This window comes from Drosophila virilis, chromosome 4 (genome assembly GCF_030788295.1).
Source record: "Drosophila virilis strain 15010-1051.87 chromosome 4, Dvir_AGI_RSII-ME, whole genome shotgun sequence".
Taxonomy (NCBI): domain Eukaryota; kingdom Metazoa; phylum Arthropoda; class Insecta; order Diptera; family Drosophilidae; genus Drosophila; species Drosophila virilis.
This window is the reverse complement of record NC_091546.1, coordinates 6,257,864-6,275,849: the sequence shown is the minus strand read 5'-3', so window position 1 is coordinate 6,275,849 and position 17,986 is coordinate 6,257,864. Positions and strand designations below refer to the sequence as shown.

Below are 17,986 nucleotides of genomic sequence, written 5' to 3'. Positions count from 1 at the left end.
GCACGCACACACATTAAACCACACCCTGTTTGGTGTTAGACAGCATCAGGCAAAAGCGCAGTCCAAGTAATGCTCGTAAATACTGATTTGCATGAATGCAAAAACATAAAATGAAATTTGCATTTGACTGCACAACGAGTCGCCTGGCGGTTGGAGACGTGTAGGTGCAGCGAGGCGCAGCGCAGCTAAAAATTATAATTCGCTACAATATGATATCAAGCATATAGAAAGTTGCATGTGCAGCTGTTTAAAGGAGCGCCCAGAAGCGACAGTTATGCACACAATAAACGCTCGCATAAAGTTGCTAAATTTAGCATGAAATCAACGTGTTGGCAAAAAGAAAGAACAAAAATAAAACAAATAAAAAATGAAAATAAATAAAATAATAAAAAGGACGCGTCAGGAAGTTGGCCCAGCTACAAGGCAATGACAAAGGCAAAGGGAAAAGGAAGCGAAGCACGCAAAATGCGCGCCATATGATGAAGTAAACACACACAGACACACACACACACACGCGCGCACGCACGCACTCACACACTTGCAGCGGCGGCACCAAGTTAGCCAAAGAAACGACAAAAAAAGGGCGAAAAAAGTGCAGGCAGCGAAATGGGAACACGCCAAGTGGGAAATGCACACAACACACTTACACACACACACTTAGGCAGAGTTGTGCACAGATGTCCCGGAGTCTGCAGCCGCTACACACACAAACACACCCACACACACATAGGCAGATCCAGTCGCACAGACGAAGTACCGTTACCGTCAAAGAAAACCGTCAAACGGCTTCCAATCAGAAGAAACACGCAACGCACCGCACGCGACGCCAGCAAACGGAATTCTGAGTGGAACTTGGCGTTTGCGGATGGCAAGGAGCGCAAGCGGAACGTTTTGGCAAATGGAACACACACATACAAGAGAGACACGCTCTGCAAACAGGCAGGCCGCAATAGCACAGGGTGTCTGTGCATGTGTGTGTGTGTGTGTGAGAACCCCACGAATGCCTGTAATTAAGCGCCAGCAATGCGTAAGTTTTTGGCAATACTTGTAGGGCCAGGGCAAGGGAAAAGCAAGTACCAAAAAATTGGATGGGGTTTGTGCTTACGGGTTAGGGTTTTGGTGTTGGTTTAGACTACGAGTCTCGGGTTAAGGTTGTTTTAATTTCAAATTTAAAAGGAACGCAATTAATTAACCCAAAGCTGTGGAATTAAAATGTGCAACTAAAGAGCCAAAGATGAAGAAGAGTGGAAATGGGAAATGTGTGTTGCTTGAGGGGGCCGGAGGGATAAATGTTGACAGTTCAGCTGGCAAAAGTTTAGTGGCAAACGGACAGGTATACGAAATGTGAGTTAAATTTAGCAAGCTTCACTGAATTGCAATTAGCTTAAATGCAAATAAATGTTGCACGAAGCGACACTGGATAAGGTCATTTTAATCAAATATTTAGCAATAAATTTGGCCAAAAGATTTGCTCTCCAACAGTAAGTAGAAGAGTTCAAGTTGAACTTGAGAGCAGCCTCTTAATAGCCTATAAAAGAAAGAATTATAAATATATTAAAAGAAAATCACGATGCCTATTTTCGATTAGGCATTGAAAGAACCTAATGAGTACGTGTTTCATCAATTTAGAAAATTTTGCCAGCAACAGTGGTAGATTTGAGATAATTTAAAACGTGCCACGGGCAAGTCCAGGTCGAAATTTCCCATTCCCATAACTCGGTCAGAGCTCAACCGATTCTTACGATGTTTGAATTTTTATCCATGGTTTTCCCTCTAGATTAATCTGGCATTCAAATCTGAACACATATTTTTTAGTCCAAATTCATGTCCAAATCTTACCTCAAGATTCGTATATAGACTCAAAATTGTACCTCAAGTTCGTATATAGGCATAGGTCGAAACTTCCAATCCCCATAACTCGGTCAAAACTCAACCGATTTTTATGAGATTTGGATTTTTATTCATGGTATTCCCTCTATATTAATCTGGCATTCAAATCTGAACACATATTTTTTTGTCAAAATTCATGTCCAAATCTTACCTCAAGATTCGTATATAGGCATAGGTCGAAACTTCCAATCCCCATAACTCGCTCAAAACTCAACCGATTTTTACTAGGTTTGGATTTTTTTCCATGGTATTCCCTCTATATTAATCTGGCATTCAAATCTGAACACATATTTTTTTGTCAAAATTCATGTCCAAATCTTACCTCAGGATTCGTATATAGGCATAGGTCGAAACTTCTCATCACCATAACTCGGTCAAAACTCAACCGATTTTTATGAGATTTGGATTTTTATTCATGGTTTTCCCTTTATATTAATCCGGCATTCAAATCTGAACACATATTTTTTAGTCCAAATTCATGTCCAAATCTTGCCTCAAGATTGGTATATAGGCATAGGTCGAAACTTCCAATCCCCATAACTCGGTCAAAACTCAACCGATTTTTATGAGATTTGGATTTTTATTCATAGTTTTCCCTGTAGATAAATCTGGCATTCAAATCTGAACACATATTTTTTAGTCAAAATTCATGTCCAAATCTAACCTCAAGATTCGTACATAGGCATAGGTCGAAACTTCCAATACCCATAGGTCGGTCAAAACTCAACCGATTTTTATGAGATTTGGATTTTTATTCATGGTTTTCCCTCTATATTAATCCGGCATTCAAATCTGAACACATATTTTTTAGTCCAAATTCATGTCCAAATCTTACCTCAAGATTCGTATATAGACTCAATATCTTACCTCAAGATTCGTATATAGGCATAGGTCGAAACTTCCAATCCCCATAACTCGGTCAAAACTCAACCGATTTTTACGAGGTTGGGATTTTTATCCATGGTATTCCCTCTATATTAATCTGGCATTCAAATCTGAACACATATTTTTTTGTCAAAATTCATGTCCAAATCTTACCTAAAGATTCGTATATAGGCATAGGTCGAAACTTCTCATCACCATAACTCGGTCAAAACTCAACCGATTTTTATGAGATTTGGATTTTTATTCATGGTTTTCCCTTTATATTAATCCGGCATTCAAATCTGAACACATATTTTTTAGTCCAAATTCATGTCCAAATCTTAACTCAAGATTCGTATAGAGACTCAAAATGTATCCTCAAGATTCGTATATAGACATAGGTCGAAACTTCCGATCCCCATAACTCGGTCAAAACTCAACCGATTTTTAAGAGATTTGGATTTTTATTCATGGTTTTCCCTCTATATTAATCTGGCATTCAAATCTGAACACATATTTTTTAGTCAAAATTCATGTCCAAATCTTGCCTCAAGATTGGTATATAGGCATAGGTCGAAACTTCCAATCCCCATAACTCGGTCAAAACTCAACCGATTTTTATGAGATTTGGATTTTTATTCATAGTTTTCCCTGTAGATAAATCTGGCATTCAAATCTGAACACATATTTTTTAGTCCAAATTCATGTCCAAATCTAACCTCAAGATTCGTACATATGCATAGGTCGAAACTTCCAATACCCATAGGTCGGTCAAAACTCAACCGATTTTTATGAGATTTGGATTTTTATTCATGGTTTTCCCTCTATATTAATCCGGCATTCAAATCTGAACACATATTTTTTAGTCCAAATTCATGTCCAAATCTAACCTCAAGATTCGTATATAGGCATAGGTCGAAACTTCCAATCCCCATAACTCGGTCAAAACTCAACCGATTTTTACGAGGTTGGGATTTTTATCCATGGTATTCCCTCTATATAAATCTGGCATTCAAATCTGAACACATATTTTTTTGTCAAAATTCATGTCCAAATCTTACCTCAAGATTCGTATATAGGCATAGGTCGAAACTTCCAATCCCCATAACTCGGTCAAAACTCAACCGATTTTTACTAGGTTTGGATTTTTATCCATGGTATTCCCTCTATATTAATCTGGCAGTCAAATCTGAACACATATTTTTTTGTCAAAATTCATGTCCAAATCTTACCTCAAGATTCGTATATAGGCATAGGTCGAAACTTCTCATCACCATAACTCGGTCAAAACTCAACCGATTTTTATGAGATTTGGATTTTTATTCATGGTTTTCCCTTTATATTAATCCGGCATTCAAATCTGAACACATATTTTTTAGTCCAAATTCATGTCCAAATCTTAACTCAAGATTCGTATAGAGACTCAAAATTTATCCTCAAGATTCGTATATAGACATAGGTCGAAACTTCCGATCCCCATAACTCGGTCAAAACTCAACCGATTCTTATGAGATTTTGATTTTTATCCATGGTATTCCCTCTATATTAATCTGGCATTCAAATCTGAACACATATTTTTTTGTCAAAATTCATGTCCAAATCTTACCTCAAGATTCGTATATAGGCATAGGTCGAAACTTCCAATCCCCATAACTCGGTCAAAACTCAACCGATTTTTACGAGGTTTGGATTTTTATCCATGGTATTCCCTCTATATTAATCTGGCATTCAAATCTGAACACATATTTTTTTGTCCAAATTCATGTCCAAATCTTACCTCAAGATTCGTATATAGGCATAGGTCGAAACTTCCAATCCCCATAACTCGGTCAAAACTCAACCGATTCTTACGAGGTTTGGATTTTTATCCATGGTATTCCCTCTATATTAATCTGGCATTCAAATCTGAACACATATTATTTTGTCAAAATTCATGTCCAAATCTTACCTCAAGATTCGTATATAGGCATAGGTCTAAACTTCCAATCCCCATAACTCGGTCAAAACTCAACCGATTTTTACGAGGTTTGGATTTTTATCCATGGTATTCCCTCTATATTAATCTGGCATTCAAATCTGAACACATATTTTTCTGTCAAAATTCATGTCCAAATCTTACCTCAAGATTCGTATATAGGCATAGGTCGAAACTTCCAATCCCCATAACTCGATCAAAACTCAACCGATTTTTATGAGATTTGGATTTTTATTCATAGTTTTCCCTGTAGATAAATCTGGCATTCAAATCTGAACACATATTTTTTAGTCCAAATTCATGTTCAAATCTAACCTCAAGATTCGTACATAGGCATAGGTCGAAACTTCCAATACCCATAGGTCGGTCAAAACTCAACCGATTTTTATGAGATTTGGATTTTTATTCATGGTTTTCCCTCTATATTAATCAGGCATTCAAATCTGAACACATATTTTTTAGTCCAAATTCATGTCCAAATCTTACCTCAAGATTCGTATATAGACTCAATATCTTACCTCAAGATTCGTATATAGGCATAGGTCGAAACTTCCAATCCCCATAACTCGGTCAAAACTCAACCGATTTTTACGAGGTTGGGATTTTTATCCATGGTATTCCCTCTATATAAATCTGGCATTCAAATCTGAACACATATTTTTTTGTCAAAATTCATGTCCAAATCTTACCTCAAGATTCGTATATAGGCATAGGTCGAAACTTCCAATCCCCATAACTCGGTCAAAACTCAACCGATTTTTACTAGGTTTGGATTTTTATCCATGGTATTCCCTCTATATTAATCTGGCATTCAAATCTGAACACATATATTTTTGTCAAAATTCATGTCCAAATCTTACCTCAAGATTCGTATATAGGCATAGGTCGAAACTTCTCATCACCATAACTCGGTCGAAACTCAACCGATTTTTATGAGATTTGGATTTTTATTCATGGTTTTCCCTTTATATTAATCCGGCATTCAAATCTGAACACATATTTTTTAGTCCAAATTCATGTCCAAATCTTAACTCAAGATTCGTATAGAGACTCAAAATTTATCCTCAAGATTCGTATATAGACATAGGTCGAAACTTCCGATCCCCATAACTCGGTCAAAACTCAACCGATTCTTATGAGATTTTGATTTTTATCCATGGTATTCCCTCTATATTAATCTGGCATTCAAATCTGAACACATATTTTTTTGTCAAAATTCATGTCCAAATCTTACCTCAAGATTCGTATATAGGCATAGGTCGAAACTTCCAATCCCCATAACTCGGTCAAAACTCAACCGATTTTTACTAGGTTTGGATTTTTATCCGTGGTATTCCCTCTATATTAATCTGGCAGTCAAATCTGAACACATATTTTTTTGTCAAAATTCATGTCCAAATCTTACCTCAAGATTCGTATATAGGCATAGGTCGAAACTTCTCATCACCATAACTCGGTCAAAACTCAACCGATTTTTATGAGATTTGGATTTTTATTCATGGTTTTCCCTTTATATTAATCCGGCATTCAAATCTGAACACATATTTTTTTGTCAAAATTCATGTCCAAATCTTACCTCAAGATTCGTATATAGGCATAGGTCTAAACTTCCAATCCCCATAACTCGGTCAAAACTCAACCGATTTTTACGAGGTTTGGATTTTTATCCATGGTATTCCCTCTATATTAATCTGGCATTCAAATCTGAACACATATTTTTTAGTCCAAATTCATGTCCAAATCTAACCTCAAGATTCGTATATAGGCATAGGTCGAAACTTCCAATCCCCATAACTCGGTCAAAACTCAACCGATTCTTACGAGGTTTGGATTTTTATCCATGGTATTCCCTCTATATTAATCTGGCATTCAAATCTGAACACATATTTTTTTGTCAAAATTCATGTCCAAATCTTACCTCAAGATTCGTACATAGGCATAGGTCGAAACTTCCAATACCCATAGGTCGGTCAAAACTCAACCGATTTTTATGAGATTTGGATTTTTATTCATGGTTTTCCCTCTATATTAATCCGGCATTCAAATCTGAACACATATTTTTTAGTCCAAATTCATGTCCAAATCTTAACTCAAGATTCGTATATAGACTCAATATCTTACCTCAAGATTCGTATATAGGCATAGGTCGAAACTTCCAATCCCCATAACTCGGTCAAAACTCAACCGATTTTTACGAGGTTTGGATTTTTATCCATGGTATTCCCTCTATATTAATCTGGCATTCAAATCTGAACACATATTTTTTTGTCCAAATTCATGTCCAAATCTAACCTCAAGATTCGTATATAGGCATAGGTCGAAACTTCCAATCCCCATAACTCGGTCAAAACTCAACCGATTCTTACGAGGTTTGGATTTTTATCCATGGTATTCCCTCTATATTAATCTGGCATTCAAATCTGAACACATATTTTTTTGTCAAAATTCATGTCCAAATCTTACCTCAAGATTCGTATATAGGCATAGGTCTAAACTTCCAATCCCCATAACTCGGTCAAAACTCAACCGATTTTTACGAGGTTTGGATTTTTATCCATGGTATTCCCTCTATATTAATCTGGCATTCAAATCTGAACACATATTTTTCTGTCAAAATTCATGTCCAAATCTTACCTCAAGATTCGTATATAGGCATAGGTCGAAACTTCCAATCCCCATAACTCGATCAAAACTCAACCGATTTTTATGAGATTTGGATTTTTATTCATAGTTTTCCCTGTAGATAAATCTGGCATTCAAATCTGAACACATATTTTTTAGTCCAAATTCATGTCCAAATCTAACCTCAAGATTCGTACATAGGCATAGGTCGAAACTTCCAATACCCATAGGTCGGTCAAAACTCAACCGATTTTTATGAGATTTGGATTTTTATTCATGGTTTTCCCTCTATATTAATCCGGCATTCAAATCTGAACACATATTTTTTAGTCCAAATTCATGTCCAAATCTTACCTCAAGATTCGTATATAGACTCAATATCTTACCTCAAGATTCGTATATAGGCATAGGTCGAAACTTCCAATCCCCATAACTCGGTCAAAACTCAACCGATTTTTACGAGGTTGGGATTTTTATCCATGGTATTCCCTCTATATAAATCTGGCATTCAAATCTGAACACATATTTTTTTGTCAAAATTCATGTCCAAATCTTACCTCAAGATTCGTATATAGGCATAGGTCGAAACTTCTCATCACCATAACTCGGTCAAAACTCAACCGATTTTTATGAGATTTGGATTTTTATTCATGGTTTTCCCTTTATATTAATCCGGCATTCAAATCTGAACACATATTTTTTAGTCCAAATTCATATCCAAATCTTAACTCAAGATTCGTATAGAGACTCAAAATTTATCCTCAAGATTCGTATATAGACATAGGTCGAAACTTCCGATCCCCATAACTCGGTCAAAACTCAACCGATTCTTATGAGATTTTGATTTTTATCCATGGTATTCCCTCTATATTAATCTGGCATTCAAATCTGAGCACATATTTTTTTGTCAAAATTCATGTCCAAATCTTACCTCAAGATTCGTATATAGGCATAGGTCGAAACTTCCAATCCCCATAACTCGGTCAAAACTCAACCGATTTTTACGAGGTTTGGATTTTTATCTATGGTATTCCCTCTATATTAATCTGGCATTCAAATCTGAACACATATTTTGTTGTCCAAATTCATGTCCAAATCTTACCTCAAGATTCGTATATAGGCATAGGTCGAAACTTCCAATCCCCATAACTCGGTCAAAACTCAACCGATTCTTACGAGGTTTGGATTTTTATTCATGGTATTCCCTCTATATTAATCTGGCATTCAAATCTGAACACATATTTTTTTGTCAAAATTCATGTCCAAATCTTACCTCAAGATTCGTATATAGGCATAGGTCTAAACTTCCAATCCCCATAACTCGGTCAAAACTCAACCGATTTTTACGAGGTTTGGATTTTTATCCATGGTATTCCCTCTATATTAATCTGGCATTCAAATCTGAACACATATTTTTCTGTCAAAATTCATGTCCAAATCTTACCTCAAGATTCGTATATAGGCATAGGTCGAAACTTCCAATCCCCATAACTCGATCAAAACTTAACCGATTTTTATGAGATTTGGATTTTTATTCATAGTTTTCCCTGTAGATAAATCTGGCATTCAAATCTGAACACATATTTTTTAGTCCAAATTCATGTCCAAATCTAACCTCAAGATTCGTACATAGGCATAGGTCGAAACTTCCAATACCCATAGGTCGGTCAAAACTCAACCGATTTTTATGAGATTTGGATTTTTATTCATGGTTTTCCCTCTATATTAATCTGGCATTCAAATCTGAACACATATTTTTTAGTCCAAATTCATGTCCAAATCTTACCTCAAGATTCGTATATAGACTCAATAACTTACCTCAAGATTCGTATATAGGCATAGGTCGAAACTTCCAATCCCCATAACTCGGTCAAAACTCAACCGATTTTTACGAGGTTGGGATTTTTATCCATGGTATTCCCTCTATATTAATCTGGCATTCAAATCTGAACACATATTTGTTTGTCAAAATTCATGTCCAAATCTTACCTCAAGATTCGTATATAGGCATAGGTCGAAACTTCCAATCCCCATAACCTGGTCAAAACTCAACCGATTTTTACTAGGTTTGGATTTTTATCCATGTTATTCCCTCTATATTAATCTGGCATTCAAATCTGAACACATATTTTTTTGTCAAAATTCATGTCCAAATCTTACCTCAAGATTCGTATATAGGCATAGGTCGAAACTTCTCATCACCATAACTCGGTCAAAACTCAACCGATTTTTACGAGGTTTGGTTTTTTATCCATGGTTTTCCCTCTATATTAATCTGACGTTCAAATCCGAACACATATTTTCTAGTCCAAATTCATGTCCAAATTTTATCTCTAGATTCGTATATAGACTCAAAATCGTACCTCAAGATTCGTATAAAGGGATAGGTCGAAACTTCCAATCCCCATAACTCGGTCAAAACTCAACCGATTTTTATGAGATTTGGGTTTTTATCCATGGGTTTCCCTTTAGATTAATCCGGCATTCAAATCTGAACACATATTTTTTAGTCCAAATTCATGTCCAAATCTTACCTCAAGATTCGTATATAGACTCATAAGCTTACCTCAAGATTCGTATATGGGCATAGGTCGAAATTTCCCATACCCATAACTCGGTCAAAACTCAACCGATTTTAACGAGGCTTTGATTTTTAATAATGGTGTCCCCTCTAGATTAATCTGGCATTCAAATCTAAATACATATGTTGTTGTCGAAATTCATGTCCAAATTTCAGATCAAGATTCCCTCAACCTTGTCAAATCTCATCCGATTTTTGCAAAATACAATTAAATTTTTATAATATAATATATTTATAAAGTAAGTTCGACTTGATTATTTTCCTTAACTTCATATAATATATTAAATTATATCAGCTACAGTCGCATCATATTGAATCCAATCGATATAAAAAACTAGACGCCTAATCCAACTAATAGACGCTTTAATACCAAACAAACAATAGTCGTTTGTATTAGTAGTTGTATTATTATTATTAGTATTATAATTTTTTCTCTTTAGCACACACCCACCCTCAAGCCCTGCTCATATTAGGAAAACTTCTCAACATTTCGGCACTTTGAAGTGCCGATCCCACGCTTGGCATAATAATTTCCCATAGGTAACATAAGGTGTCGATATGTGCACATAAATTAATGTCAATTCATATGCCTTAGCTATCAGATATCATCGGCTATAGAAGTATCGCACACAGCTCGCAGGTCCTGTGACAAATTGAAGCGCATGCGTTGACTAATGAACTGCTGACAAATGAAAATGTCACAACAGAGCGACAAATGAAGCGTATTAAATGGAAATGTTGCGCTCAAATTATTGTGACATCGAAATGCACTAAAAAATCAAGCACTAAGACTCAAGCAACATCTGACTTGAGTGGGGAGTAACAAATACCCTGTAACTACCGCACTATATAATATTTAAACGAAGTTAGAATGCTCTTTTTGAGCAGGTTTCACTGGGTAATACCCTGTATTTAAGTGTCAAACACTTAACATGCAGAAAATATTTTACTATACTTATTAATAACAATACATAAAAAACTTATTTGACGGAAGGATAATTTTTCAAAAGATTTTAGTGTATTTCCTTCGTGTCAAATATATATAATATATACTATACCCTTTGTTGTTGTACAATAAGTGCAGGGTAATATAAAATTAAAGAAGAAAGAAGACAAAGAAGCGACAACAAAAACAAAATGTGGCAGACAGCACGCCACCGGAGCAGCTACTTGCAGCAGATGTTGCACGAAGGCGAAAGTCGAGACAGAAAGCTGGACAGAGAAAAAGGGGGAGGCAGAGTGAGAGGTACAACAGAGGAAATGAGGAAGCGTATACGGAAAATACGGATACCTACTCATTCGAAAACCGTTGAAGCCCCTCTATAATTATGCGATCAAGGGCGCAGTCCGCAGTCAGCAGCAGATCACACGCCAAAGCCAAAGGCAAAGTCAGAGGCAAAGCCGCAACCCACAACCGCAAATGATGCTGGTGCGAGGCACTCGGCTCATCCAATAATGTCATCATAATCAGACGAATGACCGACCCAGGCATGTTCCCACATTGTGGACGTAGCCAAAGATCATCGGGACAGCAGCAAGGGGCATGCGTCAGTTGCAAGGGGGAGTCGCATTAAGTGAGGGATAAGCATTTCAGATAAAGTCAAAATAATAAAAAATAATGTGAGTGTGTGCGCGTGCGTGAATGTCGACAGAGAGAAGGAGACGGAGTCAACGCGAGAGAAAGACACAAAGATCGGTGAGGGGCAGGCATAGAATAGAGAGTGAGCGAGTGAGCGGAAAGGTCAACTATTTAATAAATCCAAAGAATTTGAACCTTTCATGAGGGCAGACGCCCATATGCCATGTGCATTGTTTTAAAATATTTTCGGGGTGTAAACAAAACATGTGCGTGCAATGTGTGCACAAATATTGAAGCGAGAGAAGCAGAACTTTCAAGAGAGAAGCGAAAAGAAGCGACTGGCCAGCATCAGTCAGATAGGGGATCAGCAGGATGTCCCATAAACAGACAGGGCCTGACACAACTCGTAAACCCTTGCAGAGGGTATTGTAATTTTGTCTTTAAATGTGTAACGCATAAAAGGCGACATCTTCGTAACCATAAAGTATACATATTCTAGATCAGCATTAAAAGTCGAATAGATATAGCCATATCCATGTGTGTCGGTCCGTTCGGCTGTTTCTACGCGAACTAATCCCTCTTATCTCTCAGCTATTATCTTGAAACTTTGCATAGTTCTGTCTCTCTGTTCCAGACAGTATATATTTCGGAAGCAGCCTGATCGAAACACAATATGAAACAGCTGAAATAGTAACGATCGGTCGAAAAGTAGCTTCTTGTATGGAAACTTATTACTTCATCAATATACCTTAAACAAACCCGTCATGTACTAGCTAAGCCATGCTGCTTGTATGTGAGTCAAATCCTATCCAGATCGGGCTAGCAAAAAATATATCTCTATAGAAAGAATGGGTGGAAGAATAAGTTTTTGGTTGCACAAAATATTCTGATATGCTTCAATATTCTCCAAGATATGCTTCAATATTCTCACATAAATAACAATACTGTAATCCAAATGTCTGCAAGGGTATTATATCTTAGGCGTGCCAAAGATATTCTCACTTGCTCGTTTAATTATGAGAAGAGACAGCCGAGTTGAGGCGTTGCGAATCTGCAGTTCTGCGAGGTGTTGAGACAACGCAATCAATTCTTATCAACACAAACATCGCATCGAGTCGGGTTTGGTGCCAGAAAAAAAGCAATTAAATGTTAACATTTTTTGTGCCCGCGGCATTTATGGAATTTTAATGAGCCAAATTATGCCGAAATAATTTTCATCAAACAAGTGGCGCAAAAAATAACCCAAAAAAAAAATAAAATAAACGAAAACAGAAGTCAACGAAAAGAGGCAAAAGTCAAGTTGAGCAAAGAAAGCAAATTCCATTCGCGCCAATGTAAATAAACATTTTTTTCTTTAGTTTGTTGTTGTTATTTCTATTTTGTTGCTGTTATTGTTGCGTTTCGGTTGGTTGCATCTTCTAATAAAAAATAACAAAACGCGCCATGAATACAAAATGTGAAAAACACATTCTCCGGAATGCCACGAAACCGAAGCTAGTCGTGGCAATTGGGCATGAAAATTTAATGCCGAAATATTGCGAAAAACATAACAAAACAATAAAAAACAGTTGCAAGCTTAAGCAAACATCAAATTTGAAATTTCTTATTATTTTAGTTCTTGTTGCTGCATCTAGAAAATATAAAAATACTTTAGACAGCAATTTAGGAGGAGAGAAGATTGATTAAAAATATGGTAAAATACGGTTTAAATAATTTCATTTTTAAGTCATTTTATGTATATTCAAAGTTGATTTCATGTTTCAAACATTATCCAACTTTTTAGAACTTTAATTTTTTATAATTGATTAAAATCAATAAAAATTTCCTCCCTGCTTACCTTATGTTTGGAGCTTACGGTCGAGAATATATTTAATATATATGCATACATATTTAAATTTGTTATATATAAAATATATACACATGAATATTATCTGCAAAAAAAAGACAAAAAAATATTAAGTAAATAAATAGGTTAATTCTAATAACCAACTTATGTTCTATAGGATTTTCGACTCAGCATATTTATTATTAAAAAGCAAGAATTCGTGTTCCCAATAAATGTTCGAATATTTTTGAAGAACTTTATGTTTAAGGACGTTTAAACACGTACACTATGTCGTACCATCTAAGGTACTCAATCTAAAGGTCAAAGTGTTTCATAGCACACGTCTTGTTTAGTTGAATGCTTGGCCATTTTGGCTAATTTAACGAATGTGTTGAACGTGACAGTAAGCCGTGTAAAACCATTTGGTTATATTATGTATTATCCACGTACTTAGCCCAGGCTTATGATATGCATATCTGCACTAATATAATGCCATAATTCCATTACAAAAACTTTCGTAGACCAATTCAGGCACACGTCAGGCACTCGTCGTCCTGTATTGTGGCTGAGTGTGTGTGCTTCCGTTGTCTGCCTTTCAACTTTACATTAAAACATTTATCTTCATTTCACAAGTAACACACACACACAACAGCAACAAAAACAACATGAGCAATCGGCCAAGCAATGGTCATGTCTGGGACCTGGCTGTTACCAGCTCAGACACATGCTCCTGGCAGCCGAGCGAGTTTGACCCAACGGCATCGTGTGTATCTCATTGCTAAGGACATGCTCAATGCTGACACTTGGGCTGTGGCTAATACTGGCAACTGGCAACAGCAGCAGCAACATCATCATCATCAACTTCATCATCGGCACAATCATCATCAGGCAGCTTCAGCTTCTGCTCCAGCTCCAGCTACAGCTCCAGCTTCAGCTCGAGCTCGAGCTGAACAAACAAACACGCTGGCCACATCAGAGGGCGTTGTTGAGTGTCCTGCCTGGCATCCTGCTGGTTGTCGGCTGCCGGCTGCTTGCTGCTGTCTCTTCATCTCCCACTCGCATTGTCTGACAGTTCCTGTGGTTTCACACTCGAGTCGCGTCACGTACATGTCGTACTATTTCCAGCTCCGGAGACTTGCCGTGGCCAGCTTTGGCCTCTGCTCCATTATTGTTGTTCGCGCTCAAGTGGCGCATTTTGTTAATGCGTTTTTGTTATTTATTTATATATTATGTCAAGTGCTCTCTAAAGCTAGAACTCAATGCTCATTAGCTTTCAAGGTGTCCTAAAAAATATCTAAGCAACATAAAAGCAGGAAGCAAGTCAGAATAACACCAATTCACGCGTTCGTGGTTCCAAGTCGGTCGATCCTTTTATTACTGCTGAAACTGAAGTCTCTACTCTACGAAAAACTGCAGTTTTTATAAACAGACAAACATTTTAATTGGTTTCGTATTCTGTATATATACTCTACATTTTCTAACAATAATTTTTTCTTTACTTCTAAGATTGTTTTTAGTTCTTGACAATAACAATTTATTCTTCTAAGAAATATGTGCAGCATATATATTTATAGGACTTTGCATTATTTTATCGTTATTAAAAATGTGAAATCATTTTGAAGAAGTAAAAGCTGTCGCTCTTAACTAGCCCGCAAATTGTCTGTTTAATTTTGCGAATGGCAAACATTACACGCCTCAATGCGAAAACGTTTTGCTCAACTTAAAAAAAAAATGTGGAAAAAAATTGGAAAAACTTAAAAAAAAATAATGCAATAATAAAAGTTTTTGCCAGCCATTTTTTTTTCTTTGTGAAATACGCAGTTGAAGTAATTCAGCGGAAGCTGTTTCAAGTTCGACAGTTAAGAAATATATATATACATATATATATAAATATAGAAAATTTCCGCAGACTTTTGGGAGCCAGAATGCGAGTGAGTAAGTGTGTGTGTGTTTAGATGCGTGTGTGCGCTCGGGAAATAATGGCAAAGCTAACAAATAATGACAATTGATATGTCGTCTGGCATTGATGTGGCTTGTGTGCCGAGCGGTTCTAAAATATTTAAGCCCTAGCTGCAAACTTGACTAACTGGCAGCAGCGAGTGAGTTGTTTGGTGTTGCGGCTTTTGTTCATGTGAGCATTGAAATTAAATTAGAACTGCAAATGCTTTTGCGTTCATAACTTTCTTAATTAAAACTCAATTGGTGAATGCCTCGCGGCTGAAGCCGACAACAATTCCTTGACATTTTCGCCAGGCAAAGCTGCTGTTGCTGCTGCAGTTGACTCGACTTGCCTACAATATAATGTCAACGCACAATGTAAAAACAAATTTTTGGCAACTTGAAAACTGTAAAGTCAAATGCTGTTGCCGGCAAAAGGTAAAATACAAGTGCGTACATTCCTATTATTTGGCAAAGCTTTTTGGGGGGGTGGGCAGGGCGGCTATTTGAGGCTTCGTTTCAATAGCCTATCGCTAACACTTATCTAGGCAGCTTGCCAGAAAGAGCAACAACAACAATAACAACAACAACATCAACAGGAGACAACAGCAAACTCATAAAGCCAAACACGAAGCCAACTGCAACTTTTTGCAGCTTCTTCGACTTGTTCTAGCCAGAAAAACAAAAACCCAACTAAAACTGCTGCGTTGTGGCAAAACTTTCTTAATAGATTTTTGCCCAGCGATAAAGTTTTTCTCTTTTTATTTTATTATTATTTTTTTTATTTTTTCATTCTTTTTTTTCAATGTGTACAACTATTATTGCAACACACAAACGACTGCTACTCAAAATCATATTGTACATTTCCCATACTTTCTTGCCTCTGCCTCTGCATACTTGGCAAATTCAGTCCAAGTTACAAAAATTGATTTTCATTTCTGCAGCATCTTGACTCTGCGCTCTCTGTGCGAGGTTTAGTTGCTTAGACAAAGTTTGCTTAACGCTGGTGTGTGTGGGGGGAGTGTGTGTGAGTTGAGTGTCGTAAACGGACAATAGAAAGAGAGAACCTTAATTGGCATGGGGAATAAGCGTCAGTTATTGTTGGCATATTATATTAGAAACTATGGCCATGTCTAAAAGTTGAGAAATGCCTAGTCATGCTAGTTATGCCAAGTTTTTTTTTGACAGCCAGTGTTGGTAATCAGGTATAGAATAACCTAAAAACTGTTTGCATATTTATCCACTCACTCCTGTTGAGTGAACAGCATTCGCTGTTCGCTTAAGAGATATTTGACTATATATGAAAATAAATATATTTTTCAATAAGCAATTAACAGGTAAAAACTAAAATTTATTCTTTACAGGGTCACGGTAACCAACCCAGTGGAAGATGGCACGAATTTTTGCTATACCAAACATGTTTAACAGCCAGTGTTGGTAAGTTATTCAATTGATAAACTATTAAAACTATCCCCAGGGGCATATGCTTCTATGAATATCTAAGTGCTAACAAAACCTAAGCTCTACTGTGGCTTCGGCTAGTGTTAGTAAACGTACGATAAAAGTAGCATATCCTTTAGCTTAGCTGTGTCCTTTCATTGTTAACCAATTAAATCCATTGCTGAGTCCGTGTTCTTTTCTCATTTTCAACACTCCATCAATTCTGTCGGCCACCTCAACATATCTAGGAGTAGCTTTATCTTCATTTTTCTGTAGGTTTTCTATTAAAATGCCATGCATCAAACCGAGAACTGAATAGCTCTAGCTGCAGCTTTTCCTATGTGTATTTTTATTTCTACTATTTTTTTTTGTCCTGCTGTCTGCCTTGGTGTCTGTCACAACTGGCACGAAACTCAATTAGAAGGAACGAGCTAGGGCAAAGAACTGACTACAACTACTCTACATGCACCCACATCTATACAAACAGACACTCAGGCACATGTGCAAAAGGATCCGGCTAATCCGGGCCGAGTTAATCAACAACAGTGAGAGCGAAAAAACAACACTCATAATTAGAGCTATGGGAACCAAAAAGTGGAAGCTAGCAAAACAGAAACAGTAAAAAATAAACAAAAAAAAAAGATGGGAGTCCGCCACAAGAATTGTTTCCGAGTGCAACTTTTGATTAGGCAGCAGCTAAAGTTGTAAATGCAAAACAAGCCAATGTTTCTGCAGGCTCAAGTGCAAATGCAGCGGCGTTTTCTTGTGCTTCAATAATTTAATGACAGCGAAAATTGCACAGCTACTTTCGAGGTGTGCATCAACCAACACGCCTCACACCTCATGCCTCACGGGAAATGAGTTCTTGATGGCCTGCCGAGGACCACCCGGCAAATAGTTGTCTCCTCGCCAGAGACAATTGACCAAAAAGTTGTCGCTGTTGCCAGTTGTCAAGTGCCTGCGGCTAATTAAGACTTGCTCTGTTGCAGTTGCAGTTGCGTCCGGTGCCAAAATAAATTAGAGTTGCGACACTTGAACACGTCGGCATCTGCACGGCCCGTTCACATGCCCAACGCACAATCCACCCCTCCCTCGACTGCTGCCTCCCCGCTGCACTCGTACCACTTTTAGCTGTTTTCAATGTCAGAGGCCGCCGCCGCTTGTTGTCTGTGGCAAATTTATGTGTCTGCATTTTATTTTGGCGCAACGAATTTTCCCCCCATTTTTTTTAACAATTAGCAAAAAAGGAGGAAAAACCATTTAATAAATTTG

General features: G+C 37.1%; 2 protein-coding genes across 10 annotated transcripts in view; one reads left to right on the top strand and one right to left on the bottom strand.

Annotated features, from left to right (window-relative positions):
* LOC26531773 (uncharacterized) overlaps window positions 1-17,986 on the top strand; it is a 255,554-nt gene that overhangs the window by 197,554 nt on the left and 40,014 nt on the right. For all 8 annotated transcript variants that reach the window (XR_004304675.2, XR_011416678.1, XR_004304676.2 and 5 more), the window contains one exon: window positions 16,639-16,711. Coding sequence is in view for 2 of the 8 variants with exons in the window: in XM_070209150.1 (XP_070065251.1) it covers window positions 16,639-16,711 (73 nt within the window). In the remaining 6 variants the exon portion in view is untranslated. The remainder of the gene's footprint in view (window positions 1-16,638; window positions 16,712-17,986) is intronic.
* The window catches only part of CadN (neural cadherin), a 182,174-nt gene that overhangs the window by 139,996 nt on the left and 24,192 nt on the right, over window positions 1-17,986 (bottom strand). The window contains exon 2 of one of the 2 annotated variants that reach the window (XM_070209145.1): window positions 13,349-13,442. The gene's annotated coding sequence lies outside the window, so the exon portion shown is untranslated. Of the gene's footprint in view, window positions 1-763; window positions 830-13,348; window positions 13,443-17,986 lie in introns of those variants that run through there. The other variant, XM_032438471.2, reaches the window with a different exon arrangement.